The sequence below is a fragment of the Balaenoptera acutorostrata genome, chromosome 9 (assembly GCF_949987535.1).
Source record: "Balaenoptera acutorostrata chromosome 9, mBalAcu1.1, whole genome shotgun sequence".
NCBI lineage: Eukaryota > Metazoa > Chordata > Mammalia > Artiodactyla > Balaenopteridae > Balaenoptera > Balaenoptera acutorostrata.
The window spans coordinates 3,459,988-3,483,214 of NC_080072.1; the positions used below are offsets into that span (position 1 = coordinate 3,459,988).

Genomic DNA, 23,227 nt, shown 5'->3' on the forward strand with positions numbered 1-23,227 from the left:
GCCCTGATGCCCCGGAGCCATGTCTCCGCTCTGCACCCCGGACGGACATGGCCTCGGCTCTCTGCACCCCGCCCTCTCTCTCCAGATGTGTCTGCAGCTTCTGGGGGCAGGGGCTGAACGCCTCTCCCCTTCCACGACGTCTCACACGGTGTGCTGACACCACAGCTGTGGGGAGGATGCCCTGTGTAACTGAGCTTTATAATCAAGGGCGACCTCAGGACTTCAAAGTCTTACGACAGAACCGAAGTACGCTTTCTCATTAGGGGACACTTAGGCTTCTCTACGTAGCGACCACCCCTCAGAGACACCGTGCTTGCGGGGAGCCAGGCGCGGGCGCACCCACCGGATCTCTTTGTTGATGGCGTCCAGCTGCTCCTGAAGCATCATGGCCAGCGTCTGGGCGTCGGCCTGCCCGCTGGGCGACAGCAGGGTGGCCGAGCTGAAGAGGGTGTCCCTGTCGCCCTCGCCGTCAGACACGTCCGCGTCGCTCTCGAACGCCTGGGCCACGCTGGCCAGCACGCTGGCTTGCTGGGCGCGCTCCCAGTCCTGCTCGTTCAGCGTCTGCACCTGTGTGCAAGAGGCCACGTCTCAACAGCAACGGTCACGGCAACTGCGGTCTACCAGAAACTTACAACAATTTTACACAGACACCCAGAAGATTCTGGAAAAATGGGTCACGCTTAGAAGCCACTGACATCTGCTAAGTGAGCAGTATTTAAGAAGTGGGCAGGAGGAGAATCTATTTCTTAGACGGCCTGGCGACATTCACGTCCTAGCCTGGACGGGAGGCAATCCTATGACGTTATTCACAAGGCTGAGGTGACCGAGTCAGAAACAAAAACCGAAAATTAAAAAAATTAATTCTGTGCCACCGTCAGCCAGGCTGAAGGGAAGTAAAAAAAAGTCCATCAGATGCAAAGCCGCTGGGCTCACCTCAGTTGCCATAACTTTCACCAGTGTCACCAAGTAACACGGTCCTCGGAGGTCCCTTCGTCCTCCCGCTTCTGAGGCTGGTCCGAACAAGCGCGGACACGAGCAGCCGCAGCGGCAGCAGGGCGACGGCAGAGCCGGCCCCCGACAGCCCCCAGGGCGCAGGGAGCTGCAGCGGGGCTTTCCTAAGGAGCCGCAACTCCCGCTGCAAGGGCACCTCTGTGCACGGAGAGGGTGACGCTGTCATCAGAACATGCATGGAAGCAGCGTGCTCGCTGGGGCTCTGTGCTGCCTCTCCTCTGGGGCCGTCTCACATCCCTTCCCTCCCCAAACCTCCTCCCGCCCCCCATCCCCACCTCCACACTCAGCCCAGGGTCCTGCCTCCCGTTTCCCAGACACGACCTCAGAGTAACCGCGGGGCAGCCTCTAGACGCAGGCTCCCGGCCCCCTGCCCCTGGGGCCTGTCTGTGCCCACGCACTCCGTCTTCCTCCCTGACCCTGCCCAGGGCCGGGCCACCCCCTCCAGCTGGTCCAGGATCACCTGCCATCACGCCTCCTTCCCTGTGGCTAATCCACGTCCTAGGGGCTCATTCCCAACAGCCTCAGGAAGTCCACTCCCTCCTCTCCCTTAAAAGCACACAACAGGAACCACAGAACTCTCCCTCCACGGCTCCTTCCAGCAACCACTGCGTTTCCCTGAAAGCTCCCCAGGGCAGCCTCTACTCCGCCCCTTCCCTCCTCCGTCTCCCACTCTCTGCGAGCAGGTGGGGCTCCAGGGGCTCCATGGAGCCCGCAGGACTAAGTCCCCTCCCCCACGCTGCCCCAGCAGAGCATCGGAGCGTCGGGCTCACCGGGCCCTGCCCTCCCGGGCTACTCCTCACCCTCCTGCCGCCCCTTCTCAACCTCCCAACCTCGGAATCTGGGGTGCCCCACGGCTCTATCCTTGGACCTCATCTCTCGCTCCATAGGCACCCACCGGGTGACTCTTATCTGGCTCATGCCTTTAAATACCACCTGTACGCCCATGACCCCAAGTCTACCTCGGGTTGAGAGCTCTCCCGGGTCCAGGCTGGAACACCCAGCTGCCGACCTGACACATCCCCTTGGACATGTGCTGGGCCTGTCCACCTGAACAGGACCGAGGCCCAGATCCCAGCCTCCCCCGACCCGGCTATCTTCCTCACAGCAGGAAACAGACCCCAGCCTTGAGCTGCTCAGGACCGCCCCCGCCCCCGTAGCCTACATCCAGTGCACCGGCCTGTCTTGCTGGCACGACTGTTACCTCCGAGTGGCTACTTCCCCTCCCTTCTTCAGGTCTTTGCTCGAACGCCACCCTCCTGGAGACCCTCACTGGCCACCCTGTTTAAAAATTATGATTCCCCTCCTTGTTTGGCAACTCGGGTACCCTTGGTTTCCTTTCCCTGCTTATTACCATCTGACAGGCTGTGGTGACTGAAAAACACGTCCATGAATTCTTTAAGCCTCCTCCCTTCAAGAGGCAGAGGGCAATTCTTCCCCGACCCCGTGAGGGAGGGCAGGATCAGAATGCAGCTCACTCAATGATCAGAACGCAGTGGAGGCAAAGGTGTGCAGCTACCGAGACTGCGGCATGCAAGGCCTCTCCCCCGCGCTCTCGCAGAGGGAGTTCTGAGGAAAGCCAGCCCCATGAAGAGGTCCACACGGCACGGACCGGGGCCCTCTCGCCAACAGCCAGGTGAGGGAGTCTGAAAGCGTGCCACCCAGCCCCGAGGGAGCCTTCCGGTGGCGGCGACCTCAGGAGGCCCTGAGCCGGGCCCATCCCGCTAAGATGCTCCCACATGCACACGAACTGTGGACTATTAAATGTTCACTGTGAAGCCACTAAGCTTTGCAGTGATTGGCTATGTAGCAGCAGATAAAGAATACACACAGTATATTTTATTTTACTTTCCATTCACTGCTGCCTCTCTCTTCTCACTAGGGTGTGCATGTTGGGGGGGGGCGGTGTGTGTGCAGGCATTTTGTCTGTTTTTAATTCTCTGCTGGAGCCCTAGGTCTGAGGATGCCTGGCCCAAACTAGCTGCTCACTGAATATGGGAGCTCAAAATACAGAGACGTATATAAAAAATATATGCCGTGAAACGGACAAAAACATGAAGGCAGTCGAACTTCCAAATGAGAATTCTTCTCACTACAAGACGATGAATATTTGTACTCGTTTACTCTCAAGGACGACCTCAAACCTGTGCTAATCAGCGCTGCGCTGTGCCTTACAGCAGGGCACGTTATCAAAATTTGTTCTTTAAAAAAAAAAAAAAAAAGCTTGCCTTAGAAGTAAACTCTTAGCCAGTAAAAGGAAAAAGGGGGGAGGGGACGAGAGAAAGCGACCCATCAAGCTTTGTTTCAAAACAGTCTCGGAACCATAGGGTGAGGAGGCAAGTATCTCACAGAGCGCAGGCCCCGGGATAGGGGGTGGGGCGGGGGCGGGGGCCCTTGCCTTGGAAGGCTCGTCGCGCAGCGCTGCCAGCCGGCCTTTCTGGGGGCGTCGCAACACCGCACTGCTGCTGAAGGAGTCCGAGGGCCCGTCTGCCACGGGGAACCTGAAATCTGGGACGCTGCCCAAGTGGGGTCGGCTGAAACACGGGGGAAGAAAAAGGTCATTATTAGGAGAAAAGTGACCTCACTTTGTTGGCCGAGCCAGAACCTGTCAACTTGGAAAATAAGTGATGTCACAGGAAAAGGTCACCCAGGAGGGCACCGCTCTCCCGCTCCAACAGCAACCCACCGCCTGCCCCACCAGCTGGAAAACTTCCACATCCAGGAAAACCAGTGCAGACACAAGGACATGCAGGTGACAGCGACGGAATCCAGCTGTCTGTGGTGTACAGGGGTCTGTGGTCCACCTGGGAACCCGCCCTCAGGTCAAGGTGTTGGGCCCGGCACCTGCTCTGCTTCTTCCTTGACATCCACACCTCCCCTGTGGCCTTCAGCTGTTCTCTCCTTTCCTGTTTGGGCCAAGATCCCCAGTGTGAAGCCCATCAATCACAAACACTCCTCTACCTGGAACACCGTCTATACCGCTCACAGCGCCTCAGACAAACCAGCAGCAGAAACCCCTCTGAACCACGGCTTAGAACTTAGATGGACTGGTGTTTCCGAATCGAAAGCAGAGTCCTGGGTGTAATTAGATTAACGATCAAGACTCTAGGCTAAAGACGTCCCAGAACAGGTGGTTGGGGCCCTGAGCATGACGACAGAAACCTGGCGTGGGTGTCAGGAGACACCCCGGTCAGCGGAGGCGCGGCCCAGCCTTGACCGTGGGCCCACCTGCACCGCGGGCCCAGCCCAGGAGCTGCTCGGCCCTTGTCTCTGGGAAGAAGGGTGGCGCCTTCATTTGCAGGAGTCCTGAAATCCGGGAAACTGACCCCATTCCCCTGAGGAGAGTAAGCGCTCCTCACACCCCCTGCAGAGCGGGCCAGGACCACGTGCTAGCTCAGCCTCCTCTGGTGCACGCACTGCTCGACATTTTTAAAAGAAACGTCTTCAAGTGTTGCGTAGGATTTATCCCTTGTTTGCAGGAGATCAAAGTCTGGAATCTCCCTTGAACCGCAACTGTCTCTCCCACCCCCTCTGGCCTCATTCCTAAGGAAGCTGCTCCTTCTTTCTCAGCACTTCTACCCAACTGCTTGCGGGCCACAGCACACTTCGAAATCGGGTGGAAGCTACGACACAAAATCCTACACATGCTTTTGGCGGCAGGCGGATCCTCTTAAGTCCACAAACGCCCCCGGGTTCTGTCGCCCCGCAGCAGTCATTTCCCAGTCTCCTTACGGAGCCCACCCACCATCTTTCTCCCCCACTCATCAACCGAGGCTGGCTTTCCTCCCAGAAGATCTCAGACACAAGGTGACCGATTTCACTGTGAAGTCCTGACAAACAAGCCGAGCCTGCCCTTCCTACGAGCCATCTTTTCAGTCCTCCCTCCGCACCCCGAGGCCCCACTCCCCACCTGCTGTGATCTGTCTTTTCCCATTTCTACAGCTCCCGACCACCACTCTGCTAAGCCACTTGACGTTACACCTCTAGAGCTGCCTCCTTGAAACATCCCCCCCCCGCAGTACCCAGCCCCTCCAGCCCACTGTCTTCAGAGCACAGTCTGCCTACAGCCCCTGCTGCACCATCAGAGCACAGAGCCCCCCCTCCACCCCCCTGCTCCATCAGAGCACAGAGCCCCCCCTCCACCCCCCTGCTCCATCAGAGCACAGAGCCCCCCCTCCACCCCCCTGCACCATCAGAGCACAGAGCCCCCCCTCCACCCCCCTGCACCATCAGAGCACAGAGCCCCCCCTCCACCCCCCTGCCCCATCAGAGCACAGAGCCCCCCCCTCCACCCCCCTGCTCCATCAGAGCACAGAGCCCCCCCCCTCCACCCCCCTGCTCCATCAGAGCACAGAGCCCCCCCCTCCACCCCCCTGCGCCATCAGAGCACAGAGCCCCCCCCTCCACCCCCCTGCTCCATCAGAGCACAGAGCCCCCCCCCTCCACCCCCCTGCTCCATCAGAGCACAGAGCACCCCCCTCCACCCCCCTGCGCCATCAGAGCACAGAGCCCCCCCTCCACCCCCCTGCTCCATCAGAGCACAGAGCCCCCCCCTCCACCCCCCTGCTCCATCAGAGCACAGAGCCCCCCCTCCACCCCCCTGCTCCATCAGAGCGCAGAGCCCCCCCCTCCACCCCCCTGCCCCATCAGAGCACAGAGCCCCCCCCCTCCACCCCCCTGCCCCATCAGAGCACAGAGCCCCCCCCCTCCACCCCCCTGCACCATCAGAGCACAGAGCCCCCCCCACCCCCTGCACCATCAGAGCACAGAGCCCCCCCCCCGCCCCCCTGCGCCATCAGAGCACAGAGCCCCCCCCTCCACCCCCCTGCGCCATCAGAGCACAGAGCCCCCCTGCGCCATCAGAGCACAGAGCCCCCCCGCCCCCCTGCACCATCAGAGCACAGAGCCCCCCCTCCACCCCCCTGCTCCATCAGAGCACAGAGCCTCTCCCCTCCACCCCCCTGCTCCATCAGAGCACAGAGCCTCTCCCCTCCACCCCCCTGCGCCATCAGAGCACAGAGTCCCCTCCCGCCCCCCTGCACCATCAGAGCACAGAGCCCCCCCTCCACCCCCCTGCACCATCACAGCAAGAGCTGCTTCCTCGTCCTTCACTTGCACTGTCACACATGGCTCTGGTGACCATGCCCAAGGCTTCTCCATTGAAAACCCCCGCAACTGTGCCAGCCCTTCGGTTCTAGCACCTGCGCCCCCTTCATTACTCAAAGTTCCAAAAGAGTAACAGGCTGTGTCCACCTCCTCCTCCTCCAGGTACCCGCACGGTCCTCCTCACACTCGCCTCATCTACCCCGTGAGCAGGGGTCTGCCTCCACCTCTGACCTCACCCTAGAGGCCCTTAGCCAGCAAGTCCAGCGATGCCGCCGTCCCGGTCTTCCTCCACCCCTCCACCCCTCCGTCTGTAAGCACACGCACTCTCCTTGAAATTCTACCCCCCGGTGGTTTTGGAGACAGGGAAAGTTTCTGGCTCTGCCTCTATCTTCCTTGATTTCTCTTTTTTTCTAGAAGGAGGTTCAGCAGGGACCCTAGACCCTGACGGTCCCCTACGTTTGCAAATGCAGAAATATTTGTATAGGCTCCAAACTGTCTCCTAAATCACGATTCAAGCAGGAGTCTCTTTCCTACAGATGAATGAATGTCACCAGTTAAGCTCTTCAATAACTTTTGCTAAAGTTTAACTCTCACTTGATGACCATTTTCCACAAAGAAAGCAAAGAAAAATTTAAATAGCTTAATAAGAAGTATTGCCCCTATAATGACAAGTAAGAAAAAAATCAGGATGCTGAGTAATTTGCTCAACTCATTCACAAGCCAGGTGATTCCTCCCACGGCAGCCAACGCCACGTCATGTCTCAATAAATTTTAAAATGACTACAAGTCGTTAACCTTCTGCAATTCTGAAGAAACATCAGTGTCACAGTCTGTCAGCTCCCTCAGATGAATACACCCAAATATTAATGAGCCACCAACCCCCTCCTGTGGTTTTGAGTCTTGTCAGTAATGTGACTGCCACTCTCCTAGGTACCGAATTCTAACCTTAGGAATGATGTTTTACTCTTCCATCTAGCCTGCCACTAAGCTACAGGCTCCTTGAGGCGCGACCAAGAGCTATATCCACCCAGTTATACTGTCCACACAGCCATGACATGCCCCTGTATACACACGACAGTGCTGAGCAGAGCTGTGACCTGGGGAACGTCCTACCCGTGGTGTAGGGGAGCCCCTCTCAGCCCCGTCTGGTCCAGTTCCGCTCTCAAGGCTTCCAGGGTTACTACGAGCTGATCCTACAAAACAGCAAATGACATAACACTGCACCTACTGCTTTCAGGATATAAAATGACTTGCATCAAAATGTGCTCAAATGCTGAACAAAACCATAACAGGTTACATTAGCAGTTATAAATTCCAAACATTTTAATTCTGAGAAAATTTTCTCCAAGAGTCCTATAGCAAACATAAACGCTCAGACCAGTATTAACTTTATAAACCGTAGTGAACAAAAAGTTACATCTTGGTCATAGAAAAGCTCTCAGAAGAGAAACACCAAGCCATTAACAATAATGAATTCTGAGAGAAGCTGAACTTGGGGCAGGGGTGGGGGACACACACGCAGGATTCACTCTCCATCGCACTCGCTCCTCTGCATTGCTTTTAGCTGTCTACACCAAGCTCACATCCACTCACGTGCCATCTCTACTCCCAACGTCACTTCCTCACAGGGCAAAGCAACAAGGCAGACTGCCAGAGTTTCTGAGTCAATGGACAGCCTTCCTGCCCTGCGCTGTGGGCCACAGCTGCCACTCGCCTCACGTGGCTACTGAGCACGCCTGAGATGGGCCACCCCAAAGCGCCAAGAGCTGTGGCCAGAAACCACACCGCAGGTTTCAAAGACTCAAGGGGGACAGAAGAACGTAAAGTAGCTCATTCGTTTTTAGAGCAATTATACGATAACATTCTGACTACATTAGGTAACATACAATAAAATTAACTTCACCTGTTTCTTTCTACTGTTTTAAACGTGGCTACTAGGAAATTTTAGATTACATATGTAGCTCTTATTATCTTTCTGATGGACGGCACTGTTCCACATGAAAGGCTCCTGCTTTGTTTCAGCTTTCAAGTGAACCCAGAAAGGACTCAGAATTCTGAACCACATGCACCCGCTGGACTCTAAATCCATCTAAAATGCAAACGCGTTCCACATACAAATCCAGGAGTGCGATATATGTTATAGCAGCGGACCAGCCATAAAGAAAGTGTAACTCAACTTCTGCTGAACAGCTGTAGTAATTATAATAACAACGAACCCAGCTCAATTCATCTCTTAACAGATTTCTAAACAGTCTAGAGATTGAAGCACCTTATCATGTTGCATTTCTTCTAATTGCTTTTTTGCATTTTCAACTTCGCGTAGGAGGGAATTCTGAAAAAGATATAAATAACCTTTTAGTGTTAATTCTTAAAAATGTTCCATGTACTATATGATGGCTACAGCTGTTTCAAACAGTAAAGCACCGCGGGAAGGAATGGGCCACGTGAACGTACTAATGGGCAGATCACGCTCCCAGAGTAAAATGCCAGCCACGAGGCCAGATGACAACTTTTGATAATAACTTGTACATATAAAATTTCCTTCTTCACTGACTGATTTTCTAGATATAAGGAGGTCAAGTTCCTAGGGTAAGTTAAACTGGTTTATACCGGCTTTCAGCTTTTGCAGTTCAGTGGTCACTCGGGAAACCGGCACAAGTTTCACATGCAAAATTCAAATCTGAGACAAAAATATTCCTACCTTAGGGCCGGCCCGCAGATCAGGGAGGAAGTGAGGTAACTGCCCTATGTGGTCTCTAGTAATGCATTTCATCATGGGTTTTGTGTAAAATAAAATGTGCCACATAAATTAGTAGTAATCACTGGTCTCTCCCAAACAAGCATCACCCCAGCTGCCAATCTCAGGAAGATTCTTGGGCCTCATCTTTAGGGCACTGGTGCAGTCGGGACAGGTTTTTTATCAAACCTGAACCAAAGTGTCGCCCATCAGAGCTTCTCTGACATAGATTCTCGGCTACTCCTTTACTCTGGTTACAGCTAAAGTAGTTCCATGATGAGAGTAGCAAGAGCCCGGGCTTAGACATTTTCCAAACCAAATGAAAAGAGAGAAGGCTGGAGTTGGAATATGAGAACGCTTGTTTTTAGATGGTTAAATTACATCACACACAAGAGACAGAAATAAACTTCTAATGCAAAAGCAATGAAGGGGTGAGGGTGGACCTAGAAAATTCTGGCGCAGGGGCTGATAAACTCGGCCCGTCAGCCAGATCCGGCTCACTGCCGACTCCTCTAAGTTTTAGTGGCACACAACCACGTCCATTCCTTTACGGATTGCCTGTGGCTGCTTTCATGCTACTTAATTGATCAGCATGAACTTCTTCTACTCAATTACTCACAATGAGTGAACGCCTACGATATTTACTACGTGGTTGGCCCTCTATGGAAACAGTTCTCCAACTCTTGTTCTGGAGAGTAAGAATGATAGGCAATTTCCCATACGCACAGCCTGGGCAAGGACATAACCACTGGCGCCCCTTTTGCAAAGGGGCCTTCAGGGACGTTGTGCTAGCACACCTTATCTTCCAGAGCTGCCATTCGCTCTTTAAGATGAAGCTGAAGCCTCTCGTTAGATTCTGAAAGAAGCTTGTCAACGGTGTCTGATAAACGCTTATTGTGTTCTTCATTCATTTTTTCTCTCTGCCTTGCCTGAAACAGGAAAAACAAAAACTTATAAACTTCAAGAACAAGTATGGTCATTGTTTTAAAAGCGCCGAGGAGCGACGACGTGGCCGGCCTGTGCCCTGGCTCCCCGGGCTGCGCCCCCCACCGCCGTCTCCCGTGGACTCGGCACCGTCACCAGAACCCACTCGGTCACCAGAGTTGACTGCAGGTGCAGAGGAAGGTCCCTCCCACCGCTTCTGTTCGACACAGCACCCAGGGGGCCTCATTAGTGTCACCAGCCATTAGCTGTCAGATGGACTCAGGGAGCAGATTTACATGCAGAAAACAAGCATATTTTAAAGGGGATCAGCTTACACACACACTGGAGGGGGAACTTCCCAGCATGTAAACAGAAGCTTGAATCTGGATTAAGGGGGTAAAATGAATTCAACTTATAAAGCAAAAGGTAAAAAATTTCATTTTGGGAAAAAAACCAGTGGAGATAGACTTTCACCTGTTTTTCTTTATACTCTTTAACATCACCTGAGTTCTTTGTAATGATAATTTATACTAAAAAACTAGAAATAATTACCGCAAGTAATTTTTAAATGTAATAAAATTGGTAAGTCTGTGTTTTATAAAACTAGCATCAACTTCATGGTTTCAAAAGCTTATTTTCACCCTACACCCTGAACGAACACAGAAGAAAAGGGGAGGGGACAGAGAGTGCTGACAGGCAGCACACGTCAGGGCAGGTCCCCTCGGCGGGTCTCCCTTTTCTCCTAGGTTGTTGGAAGCACTAAGTACAAAGCGCTCAGAACCACGCCCAAAACACAGCAACCACCATCATCTAGAAGAGACCCAGCTCACTGTACGATAAGGCTGTCAGCATTCAAATTTTTTTTAAATTAATTAATTAATTTATTTATTTATTTTTGGCTGCGTTGGGTCTTTGTTGCTGCATGTGGGCTTTCTCTAGCTGCGGCGAGTGGGGGCTCCTCTTGGTTGCGAAGCGCGGGCTTCTCACTGCGGTGGCTCCTCTTGTTGCGGAGCACAGGCTTCAGTGGTTGTGGCACACGGGCTCAGTAGTTGTGGCACAAGGGCTTAGTTGCTCCGCGGCACGTGGGATCTTCCCAGACCAGGGCTCGAACCCGTGTCACCTGCACTGGCAGGTGGGTTCTTAACCACTGCGCCACCAGGGAAGTCCCTCAAATATTTTTAAAGCAAAACCACTTAAAAGTTTGCTTTGAATTGCCTTAGTCATAAACAGCATCCCTAGCTCAACGAGTTCTGGAAATAATGAAGTGCACCCCTCAAGCGGTGAGAGTCGAATTCTCTCTGCCTAAGAGGGGAGGGCGTGTGCCTGTGTCGGGGGCAGGGGCGCCTGGCATGCGGATCTCTTGATGGGAGACAGACGCTTTCCTTCCTGGAAGCTCACGTTTGATGCTCTGCAGTCCAGGCCCAGGAACGCCACTTCCTGTTGGTGACAATATTGATGTCGCACGCCTGGATCTGGGGCCACCACTCGCTCTATTTCCTGGATGTCCCATCTCGCCGTGTGACCAACTCTTCCAGGAAAACTCTCTCAGGACTCAGCTGACGTGAGCCTCCACCACCACACTTTCCTGATGCTCCTTTTTATCCCAGCTCAACTACGGGTCTCCTCCTGCTCAGGAACGGCCATCCCTACGTCTACCTTTGTGTCTGGAACAATACTTTGGGATTCAGGACAGAGATCAGGCCCGTGACCTGAATCTGGGACTCCAGTGCCACACCCCAGGCAAGCAGACCCAACCCCTAGGACGCTGTGCCTTAAATTCCATGGGCACCCCGGGCTGGCACCTCAGGCTTGTTGGAGGGGGGCCTGTAAGGTCCCACCTGTACCTGGAGCCGCTCCCACACCAGGCTGGTCCGAGCGGCAGGCAGCCCCCGCCCCCCGACACACCGCCTGCGGGCAACCACGTGGCGGGTGCACCAATCAGCAGACAGCGCGCAGATGAGGCCACGCGCTGAATACGCTCGGCAGGTAGGGGGGCGGGGAGCAGCAGAGAAAGGGGGCGCCGTGCGCTGCTCGAGCCGCGTCCCCCACGTCCCCCGGGTCCCGGCACGGCGCGCGGCCTCTCCGCCCGGACACGTACCCGCTGCAGCTCCTGGTGCTTCTCCTCCAACCGTGCCTCCATCTGGCGCAGCCTCTCCTCGGTGTCGCCGTGTCTCTCTTCGGCCTGTCAGCAAAGAATGGGGTCAGTTCAGCTCACAGCTGCCCCTTCCTGGCAACATGTGCGGACGACCGCAGCAGCAGCAAGCAGGGCGCGCTCTGCGGGACTCCGTGCCCCGCGCCCCGTGCTCCGTGGAAGGCGCGCGCTGGCGTCTGCTCACACTTCCTGCATGGCCTCATGCGTGACACTGCGAGGCAATCCACCCTCTCGGGCAGGTGACCGGGGCGTGACTGGCGCTGGCGATCGACTTGTGAGAGAAGACGTGCTCCCCCCACCCCAGGTCCCACACCCGTGGGCTGTGTTTCCGCCCCAGCCTCAGACTGCTTTGGGTGAGTCAGCATGGGAAGCAGGAAGCGGCAAGCACAGTAAGAGCCATGTACACGTTCTACCTTCCTAAGCTGGGAAGTAAGTTCGAACAGTTTAGCTTCCTTAGTGGCAGAGTTTCCAGAAGACAAAAGGTCAGACTACAAGGCCGACCAGGGACAGGAGAGATGACAGGGGAGAAAAGAAACCGAGACTTTAAATGCAGATCACGAAGGAAAAAGAGCGCTTCTGTTACAGCTGTCAGCAATGAACTCGCTCTAAGGAAGGTCTGCGAGCACCTGACGCCATCTGCCCACCCCGGGTCTGCCCGGCCCCCTCAGCAGCTCACTGAGCTCCAGGCAGGCAACACAAAGCTCCTGACGGATGCACCAGCACAGGCCAGGGCCCGCGCCTCTGTGCCTGGCCAGTGCCTAATGGCAGTGCAGGACCGTGCCTTAAAGGCCGGGCCGTTGGCTGGTCGTGCGCCTCCTCCCCCCGTGTGGACGAGCCGCCCCCACCGCCGCTGCATCACCCGGACACCGCCTCTCATCTGCCGGCTCTCCGGGGACGGTGAGGACCGTGAGGGCAGGGACCGGGTCTTGCACATGCCCCACCATGATTTGTTGAACCAGCGAATGAATAAAGACTCAAAAACTTGTTTATTACAAAGTTACTTTGGCGGTCTTCAAAAGAGAATGGGGTTTTCCTATGTCTGAGAAAAACTATCCTGCTCTTACACAAAGCTTCTATCCTAACCTTGGAGTTGCTGACTTAAGTAGCTCCAAGCAGCAGTGACTCTGAGCTGAAGCACCCTGGGGACACACAAAACACATCTGACAAAACTGGAGGGAAAATAATGTAGGGATGACACAAAAGCAGGGATAACGTCTGACATTCAAAATTGTTCCAGTCTCAAACAGCACAGCACTGAAAACAAGTCTGAGCTGCTTGGTGGATTTAGGTGCCCTGACAAGACCACAACGATAAGGAGCGTGAACAAATCATCCTCAAGGCCAAACTCTGGCGTCTGGCCCGCGAGGAGACCCAGGGCAGCACCTTGGAGAGCGCGGCCACCCGCTGGGCCAGCTCTGCCTCCACCTCGGGGAGCGTCTCCGCTCTCCGCAGGGTCTGCTGCAGCTTCTGCTCAGCCAGCTCCAGGCGTTCTTGCAACTGGCGGTTCTTATCCTCCGTCTACAAAGGGAGAGCAAAGCGTCAAAACGGGGCAAATGGCTCAGCCATTTCCATTTTTAATAGTCTACTAAATTAGTTCTGATGGAAGCACAGCTGTTTTGGCAGCTGCTTCACAGTGAATATTTTCTTTCTGTGAAGAGCGCACACCCACTTTCTTGGGCTTGATTTCAATGTGCAAAACACCTCTTGCCAAAGTATTTGCTCTTCCTAAATACCTCCAAAGAAGTCTTAAAACACACACACGCACACACACAAGTTCCTATACGTTAAAGCAAACCCATTTTCTGTAGGAGCTTATTTATTCTTACTGACAAGTTAAGGAAAGAAGGGTTCAGTACTAACCCTTCTTAGAACATCGTCAGAATCATCATTTGAAGGGAACCCTACTGACAACAGGCTGCCACGGGCATGTAAGCCAAAACACAGCTTTCATCTCCTTTGAAACCCAGACCTGCTAAGAGTGCGCCTAAGGGAATACTGGCTCAGTTTTAGCTTTGTAAACGTACGGTCATTCTTCTAGAAAATCCTCTTACTCTGAAAAATTTTCAATGTAGAAAATTTAGACAGATTTTTCTTTCTTTAAAAAAGGGAAAATGTTAAAACATCTATAAGCTCAGTTCCTGAGAGGTTAACACTTGTTTCCATGCAGCTTTCTTCTGTTTTCTGTGTGCATGTATCTCTATGTACATATACAAACAATAGATTATGCTTTAAAACCCTCAGAAAATAACAGCACATGGTACGTAGTATTTTCTGATCTGCCTTTTAAAGTCATTAATTTGAACATTTTAATGCTCTTAATTAGCATTCCACACCGTAAATTTTAATGGCTTTCTAGTAGTTTATTTTTATTTTGGGGCCAATGATGCACTTCATAACACACCAGACAAACTCACTTTGTTTTTCAGAAGCCAGGTTTGGTTCCCTGGTTAACTCTTGGTTATCTGAGACCACACAGAAACAGGAGCAAGTGAGGTTACCCAGAGCACAGGAGGCACAAACCTCACCACTCAGACTGCGTCTCTCAATCTGCCATTTACCCCACCGACCCCAGTTACCAACAGGCAGCCAGCTGCCTTGAAGTTCTTTGCCACTCTCTGCTCTTTTGGTAAAAATGCTAACAAGCAACAAAAGAGTCAGGAGTGTAGCTCCACAAAATGGTTAAACCAAATCCTAAAAAAAGAAAACCTGTAAATTGCAGTCACCCACAATTTTTTAACAATTTACTTTATTCTAGTACAGTTGATTTACAATGTACACCACACTTCTGAACATAATATTCTAAGATCATAAAAACTTTACGCTGGGACTTGATTTCCAACATGGAAGTCACAGGAAAAGGTCTTCCCCCCTTCATTAGTAATTAATTAATAAAAGCCAGGCAAAATTCGATAAAAACCACTACCTGTCGATGCATAGACTCCTTATTTGCAATTTCATTTTCCAGTTTATCGTTGAGGTCGTGCACAGAGGTGGCTTCACGCTGTGCTGCGAGGTAGCGTTTCTCTAGAGTAGTGACTCTCTCTTCCATGTCTTCCTTCTGGGCCATGGCCTACATCGGGCATTTCAGAGGGAGAGAAGGGAAGTAACCAATACGTAACACACGGGTGCACTCAGAGAGAGAACAAACTGGGCTGAATCCTAAGTTTCAAATCAAATATAAAATTACTGTCCTCAAAATTAAATTGATAGACATGCCAGTTTTCTCCGATGTGAATGAAAACGCACCTACCTCAAATATCATAAATATTCACCAAGTAATTAGCACTCATCTGTCTTTTTTATTTTTTTATTTTAATATTTATTTATTTATTTATTTTGACTGCGCTGGGTTTAAGTTGCGAAATGCAGGATCTTTGTTGCGGCATGTGAACTCTTAGTTGCGGTGTGCGGGATCTAGTTCCCTGACCAGGGATCGAACCCGGGCCCCCTGAATTGGGAGCACGGAGCCTTACCCACTGGCCCACCAGGGAAATTCCAGCACTCATCTGTCTTAATGCTATGTCTGGCCACTCAGTTTACCAAGCTCATCCTTTTCTACATAGTATTACCAAAAAAAAAAAAAGTATAATAAAATATCCTGTTATTGCAAGAATTCCAGGAGGGGAAGGTATCTGCCAGGAAGACAGGACCTCTGTTTGGCTGACGGTACAGGTGGGCTGTACCCACAACTGGGAGCAGCCTCTCAACAGATACAACATTGAGATATGTGTCTCATTTTCTTGGGTAAAAGTTGGATGAAATCTCATCCAATTACCACAGAATTAAAGTAATAATATTAACAAATGGAAACAGAACTCAAAGTTTAATACAACTGGGGACTTCCCTGGTGGCCCAGTGGTTAGGACTCTGCCTGCCAGTGCAGGGGACGTGGGTTTGATCCCTGGTCCGGGAAGATCCCACGTGCCGTGGAGCAACTAAGCCCGTGCACCACAACTACCGAGCCTGAGAGCCACAACTACTGAGCCTGCAAGCCACAACTGAGCCCATGCGCCACAATTACTGAGCCTGCACTCTAGAGCCTGTGAGCCACAACTACTGAGCCCGCATGCCACAACTACTGAGCCTGCGCTCTAGAGCCTGCGAGCCACAACTACTGAGCCTGTGTGCCACAACTACTGAAGCCCGCACACCTAGAGCCCGTGCTCCACAACAAGAGAAGCCACCGCAATGAGAAGCCCATGCACCGCAACAAGAGTAGCCCCCGCTCGCCAAAACTAAAGAAAGCCCGCAACGAAGACCCAATGCAGCCAAAAATAAATAAAATTGAAAACAAACAAACAAAAAAAGTTTAATACAACTGGAAGCAGCCTTCTAAAGCCTAATTCTTCTAAAGCAAAATTACATTACATAGTATCAAACGCTGAAACTAGGACCTGAACTTTCTGCTACTGCAATTCCTGTCCCCCAGCTAAAAATCCGCTTCAGGTCCCTCCCTGTTCACTAAGTAACCAATATTAGCAAAGTCTTAATATTAAAAGTGGCAAGTCTTAAAAATTTTTTTTCAAAATTCTCTGCATATTAAACTCTGCCACTTCACCTCCTCCTGTTGCCAAAGGATAATGTAAATAGGTTATATAAATACATGCAAATATTTGTTTTGAATTCTTACATAAAATTACTCACACCAAGCTACTAAACAGAAAGTACACCTGTTCTACATACACGTGAAAGGGGTTCTCTCTGCGGTGGTCTCACAGGGTGGGGGGGGGGTAGGAGCTGTCTGTTTACAAAGGAGAGGTTACGCTAACAGGAGGAGGTGCCAGAGAAGCACCCAGCGTTCATTTGCCTTTACAGTGACAGCTAGCTAGTTTCTCATAAATCATGATACATGCAGAAACGTCTGCCAGAAATGCACACATTTCTACATTATTTTTTACAGCATGAGCCTGATGACCCAAGTGTGAACAAATGCCACTCTGTCTGACCACCAATATCAATATCGTACATTCCCCTCAAGGAGTGGAACATCAGAAAACTAGAAACACAGCCAATAATGCCGCCCTGGCAGAGCCCACAGCCCATGCTCGTGTCTCTCCGAGAGAACTAGCACCACAGATGTAACCGCACTCGCTCAAGTGTATCAGAAGGAAATCTGAGCATTATCAGGATACATTCGACAGCCTAGAACTTATAGAAATGAGGAGTCCACACCCAGGGCATTACAGTCACAGCAGCACAGTAGGAGGGGCCGGCTTCATGTCCGTTCTGCTGCCAAAGGACCAGCTGGACCAGGCCTCCCCTACCTTTAAAGACCTTGACACAGAAATAGGGAAGCAGCCAGTCAAAGTCTCAGGGCACTGTTCTGTTTTGCTCTTACTTATACAGTCATCCAAAGGTTGAAGTAACTGGGAGAATAAGAGACAATCAAACCAGAACAGCCCACACGTCCAACCCCATGACAACACTGACATGGCGACTGTCACTCACTTCACGAACATCTCGCTGCAATTTTGTGTTCATTTCCTCAGATTTGATGAGGTCTTTTCTGGCCGTGTCCAGATCTTCCTCCAGCTCTGTCACGTGACTAGACAGGGCGGCCAGGCGCTCCTTCATCTGGCTCTGCTCTCTTGACTGCTTGTCTATGATTTCCTGGAGCTCGATCACTTTAGCCAGGTCTTCCTCGTGGCTTAGAGAACCATCAGAAGATCTCTAATGGGGGGAAAGAACCCTTAAACAGCCTTGTTTGATGAGGGAGGAAATAAACCACTTCTGGGAAATCGGTAAGGTCAAAGCTGCCTTCTGCACGCTGTGGGTTCACATGACTCTCTCGGCCGCTCAGGCCGAAGCGGTGCATTGGCGACAGGTTCCCAACACGCGTGCACAGACTGGACGGGTGAGACGAGAACCAGACCGAGGGGACCAGGGACTTGCCTTTCCGTTCGCACTCGGCGTGTTCTCCTGCTCGTGGTTTATGTCAAGCACCCCGTCCGTTAGTGTCTTTTTCTGGTTATTCTGCTCTTTAAGAATCATTAGCTAAAACCAAAAAATTGAATGAGAGTAAAGAAATAAGTAAAGGCAGCAAAACTCCATTTGGAAAAACACAACTGAAAAGAAAATACATGGTGATGTTATCCATTCTGAATATAACCAGGTCACTAAAGTCAGAATTTACCTTCTACTGGAGACATGGGTACTTAAAAGAGATTCTGCAACTCTGAAATAAAAGTCTAGTTTACTAATCATTAAAATGACCCAGATGGGCTGGTCCTCAATCAGAAAGATAAATAACATCTGATATCTACTACTACAATCTTCATACTTTTTTAAAATGAAGGGATTAAGAATTAGGAACCCTCAGTTGAAACTGTATGACGATTTATCAAGCTTACCTCTTTATGTGTGGCACCTAATTCTTCTTCTAACAAACTACACCTTTCAAGTGCTACTCGTAACCGTTCTCTCACCTGAAAAGAAAAGGGATTCAGTTAGTGTGTGTGTGTATATATGTTAATTTAATTCTTACTGCATAGCTATCCTAATAGACTGTTAGTGTAATACAACATAATAGAATACCTTTAATGTCTTTCGTTGATCTTAATGTCAAGAAAACCTGCTTGCTAATAGCTTTAAACTTTAAGTTTGAGAAAAAATTTCACCCTAAATAAATTCTATTACCCAATTCTTAACAGCCAGTTGATACACAGAATATAATACACCTTGAGACATTTATGCCAACTAATACTTTTTAACCATACAGAACTCTGGCTTCTTATAGAAAAACTGTGTTTACAAGAATTCAAGAAGCTCAAAAGTCAACTGAAGTTGCACAAACACCTGCGTTGTCCGCCAAATAGCGCAGCACGTGCACAAACCCGGAACTGCCGTGTGGCGGCGGTACCTTCTCATCCAGGGCTTTGTGGTGCTCGAATAAGGACTTGAGCGCTTTGAGCACTTCCACCTCGCTGGACACGCCTGCCGGGGACTGCGCCTGCCGCTTCACCACCGTCATCCTGAGGGACCGCTCGTGCCGCGAGACCAGGCACTCCAGGTGTTCCAGCAGCAGCTGCACGGCAAGGCCAAGGTGAGCACGGTTTACGGAGCACTTGCAATCTCATATTTGAATCTTGGGCAAATAACTCCTTTCAATCTCACACTAAAGCCAAAACTGTGCGAAGACAGGTCTGAAATCCCTCCGGTTCCGTCTAAAGTCAGAGAGAACTTCCCTGGTGGTCCAGGGGTTAGGACTCGGCGCTTCCACTGCAGGGAGCGTGGGTTCGATCCCTGTTCAGGGAACTAAGACCACCCCCACCGCCCTTGCCATGCGGCGTGGCCAAAAAATAATAAATAAATAAATAAAGTTAGAGAAATTCCCCCTCGAATGTATTAAAATTGCATTAACTCTCATCATAAATTTCAAGCAAGGTATGAGAACCCTGAACTGATCAACCTCAGTCCACTCAGTGGGAAAATGTCGAAAATGTGTTTAAAAACAGACAGAGTGGATCATCTTTTGAGTTTAAAGACAGCAACACGAGCCCAGTCGTGACCCCGAGGCAAATGTTAACCCAGAGAATCCCCTACTAACCCTGGTGTTGTTCCTTTCCGCTTTCAGTTCAGCGATTTCTTCTTCTCTTTCAAGGAGCTGTTCCCTGCATACATTTAGTTCTTTAGTAAGTGCTGCAAACTCCTAGAAAACAGTTAAATAAGTAAATAGACATAAATATAAATACAAAAGAGAGCGAGAGAGAGTCTCTAAAGACCAATTCCTGTCAAGCCTCTCCAGGCTTCACACAAAGGCAACTCCCGCCCTAAGATAAGCGGGACCTCTCTGACCCTCCAGAGAACGAGGGGTCCACCGACCAGCCCAAGACCACACAGAACACCGTAACTCAGACCAACCTTCACCCCTCCACCCCTGACCCTGGCACACACACGGCGGGGAAGGGAATCCAAGCCTGCCTTCTCAAGATCCAGGGAAGTCCAAGATATTTTCCTGAACATAAATCCTAATACCAAAGTGGATAAAGATATTTTTAAATGACTCACAGACATGTGACCTAGAACCACTGGGGAGAGTAAAGAAAAAAGGTCTAGAAGGCCACCAGGCTTTGGAGTGTCCCCCGGAAAAAAGGCTAACAGTACCCCAAGGCCAGTCTGTTAGCCTGACCCCACTGAAGTCATCCAGCCAGTCAATAAACTGGTTAAAATGGTAAATTTATGTCATATATATTTTACCACAATCTACACAGGTGCGCGCGCATACACACACGTATACAAGGGTGCTCTCTGGAGACAAGGCTGCTCCTGAGAGCATCAATCAGCTACAGAATGTGAACAACTCTTTACTTCAGTACTTCAGCGCAGACCTGCAAACACGAAGACATCCCAGTAACGCTGGAGAGAAGTAATCCAATGTGTCTTCAAACCTGACAAAGATTCTGAAGATACATCTTCAGAGACCTGGCCAGCAGCATCGGCACTGGGCTTTACGGCTGGGAAGCAGGGAGGGCGCGGCAGCCATGTGGACTATGTCTCCTCTCCATGCCCTCCCAGCAAGCTCGTTTCCCTTCCTGAGTTTCTGAGATTTCTTTCAGATGTGCCCATGTTAATTATACTGAATAGCTGATTCCTCTGGTAAATAACTAGCTGACTGTCAGATCATCTAATGCCTAACATCAGGGAGAGGTTTCCTTCTAATTACTAAGATCCTGTATGAGAAACACTCTTCCTGCTACAGGTTAGAGAAAGCCTGACTCAGACTAGCCTAGGCTGAGAGGCAGTTACTACACGTGAGGGTCAAAGGCAGGGCTGGCTCTAAGCTCGTCTGAATTCAGGGCCCTGGAGTTTTCTTTGATCACACCGTCCCCCTTTGCACTGCAATCTGAGTCAGTTTCATGAAGAAAATGCCAATTCACTAAATCTGTCTTTGATTATGTCCAGTCCAAAGTTTATCGTCCTAACATTTTTTTCACTGACTAGATTTCAAATTGGTTTTTGGCCAGGCCCTCCTGCTTTTGTTTCATTTTTGTCTCTTCTTGTCTTATGATTTCTAGTTGCTTTTCATGGATGTTATCTCAGGTTTGAAGCACCTGAAGCACACTTCTTTGACAGTTTTGCCAGGCCCCATCCGCAAATCTCAGATGGAGTAAAGGCACGGCTGCGTAAGGAGCTGGCTCTGGGAGGGTCTCTCAGTGTGAGATCTTCGTGTTGTGGGACCTGGGTTCCAGCTCCCCTCGAGTAGGAGGTGATGTTGTTGGTGCCGACCTCCCCCCACCCAGCCTAGGGTCCTGTGGTTGCCCCTCTGAGCCTCCCAAGGCCTCAGGCCAGAACTACGTTTCCATGGTGACCGAGCGCCCCTGCCGCCTGTTTCCATTACAGTGCAGATCCTCTTAGAGAATCAACCACCAGACAGGGCCGTGCCTTCCAGGTATTGCTTTCTACCCTCCCCGGGCCCACAACTTCCTATAAAGCCCCAATGTATAGAGGGCAGTTGGCCTCTATACACTGAGGCCAATCCCAGCTTCAGAAAGTGAGTCTGAATCTAGTTCTAATTCGCCTCAACGCTTTGGTTCCTATCACCGTAACCCACGGGAGCCACGTCTCCTGTGCCCCCACCAGCTCAGGGCCTGGAGCACCGCAGGCCAGGGCGTCAAGCCAGCTCAAGCTCCCCACACTGAGTATCCCGTTTCTATCCTTAAGGGTATTTTTCTCTTTTGGGGGCCTGGCCATATTTTCTGGTTCATGTTTCTCTGTTTAAATTTATCTTTTCACTGCTGGGTCTGGAGAAGAGATATGTCAAAGCATGAGTTTATGCTGCCATCCTAACTGGAAGTCACAATGCATCCGAGAAATGGTTGCGCACCTAGTCTGGCTGAACACCAGGAGGTGAGCCTGACCGCCACCCGGGCGCTCCTACAGAACAGACAGGCAAGCGAGCAACGACCCCCGTGCAGTCCGTGCTCTGCATGAGAGTCCCCCAGGCCACCGTGGAGCAGAGTGGAAGCCACCTCGGACGGGAGGTGGGCACACGTGTCCACAGGCTGGCTGCCGGGATGGCACCTGCACTGGATGGCAAGCAGGACCCAGCTGTCCAGTTGGCAAGAGCCTCGTCACGAAAGTACAGGCACTGGAGGTGGAGAAGGGCATCCGCAGGCAGGAGTAAGGTGAGGCTGGAGGTGGGCAGAGGCTAGACTGTGAAGGTCCCGCGCACCCCGTAAGGCGTCTGTGCTTCATCCTGAAGGCTCTGGAAGCTGTCTATGTACAGACTTTGAGGGCCCTGAACAGGGAAGGGGCAAAACTGTTCAAAGTTCCAGGCAGTGCCTGACACAAAGGATGTGCTCAAAATGGGTTTGCCGGGTAAACAAAAGTCCCCGGGAGCAGGGCCGAAGCTGGGCTGGAGCAGGTTAAAAGAGCGAGAAACCAGCTGAGGCCACAGCAAGAACCCCGGGGAGAAGGGAGGGTCTGACCCGAGACCAAGACTAGAGAGACGCAGAACATAAAAGAATTCTCAGGGCGAAATGCAAGGAGCCCATGTGTCCCCTGCTGTGGCCGTCATCAGCTCCAAAGGGTCCTCTGGATGCTGTGTGCAGAAGAGCCTGTAAGAGGGTGAGGCCGGATGTGGGGAGGCAGCCTGGCGCAGGGACAGTGCAGGAAGGGCCAGGCGAGTGAGCACACCGCGGGGGGCGGGGGGGCAGGGCGCGCTGGAGAGTAGAGCCAGCAGGATTTGCTGACAGATCCAACAAGTCGGAGAGAAAGAAGGGTCCAGGACGATTCCAAGGATTCTGGCAGGAGCGAGGGAAGGATGCAGGCCCCATTCTCTGAGAAGGGAAAGTCTACGGGAAGAGCAGGCTTTGAAGGGCGGTCTAAAAGCCCAGTTTCGGACGAGCTTAACGGGAGACGTTCTAAGGCTTTCAGGCGGAGCTGCACTTCCTGGTCTGGACCTCGCGGGGATGCTGGCCGAGGTGGGAGCGCGATCTCATTCTACGCGGACCAACAAGGCACTGAGTGTGGGCGATAAAAGATGACGCTTGAGCCCTGTGAGAAGCCAACGCTGGACGGCTGGGAAACGAGAGGCGTCAGCAAGGGTGGCCGGGGAGGGCCAGGAGGGAAGGGGAACACCTCGGAGTCCGGTGCTCCGGAAGCAGTGGTCACCAGGGTCAGCAGCTGCTGGGAGCGGGAGTCATCTGACCGGCCCCTGGTGGGTGGGTCTGCTGAAATGGAGGCCAGCGGTGACCACGACCAGAGCAGGTCGGGAGCCCTGGCAGGGCCGACAGCCTGGCTGGACAGAGGGCAACAGAGGATGAGGAGGAGGAGGAGGAGGAGGAGGAGGAGGAGGAGGA

The 23,227-nt window shown here is 51.7% G+C and overlaps 1 protein-coding gene across 7 annotated transcripts in view; it reads right to left on the reverse strand.

Moving 5' to 3' along the window:
* Window positions 1-23,227, reverse strand: part of PPFIA1 (PTPRF interacting protein alpha 1) — a 93,136-nt gene that overhangs the window by 36,039 nt on the left and 33,870 nt on the right. For 4 of the 7 annotated variants that reach the window (XM_057552335.1, XM_057552333.1, XM_057552339.1 and 1 more), the window contains exons 3-16: window positions 19,474-19,575; window positions 18,787-18,951; window positions 18,278-18,352; window positions 17,820-17,921; window positions 17,376-17,597; window positions 14,851-14,997; window positions 13,311-13,445; window positions 12,341-12,415; window positions 11,874-11,957; window positions 9,649-9,780; window positions 8,384-8,446; window positions 7,228-7,307; window positions 3,407-3,542; window positions 344-567 (exon numbers count right to left, since the gene is read on the reverse strand). In XM_057552335.1, coding sequence (XP_057408318.1) covers window positions 344-567; window positions 3,407-3,542; window positions 7,228-7,307; window positions 8,384-8,446; window positions 9,649-9,780; window positions 11,874-11,957; window positions 12,341-12,415; window positions 13,311-13,445; window positions 14,851-14,997; window positions 17,376-17,597; window positions 17,820-17,921; window positions 18,278-18,352; window positions 18,787-18,951; window positions 19,474-19,575 — 1,742 coding nt within the window. The remainder of the gene's footprint in view (window positions 1-343; window positions 568-3,406; window positions 3,543-7,227; window positions 7,308-8,383; window positions 8,447-9,648; window positions 9,781-11,873; window positions 11,958-12,340; window positions 12,416-13,310; window positions 13,446-14,850; window positions 14,998-17,375; window positions 17,598-17,819; window positions 17,922-18,277; window positions 18,353-18,786; window positions 18,952-19,473; window positions 19,576-23,227) is intronic. The other 3 variants (XM_057552338.1, XM_057552337.1, XM_057552336.1) reach the window with 1 other exon arrangement.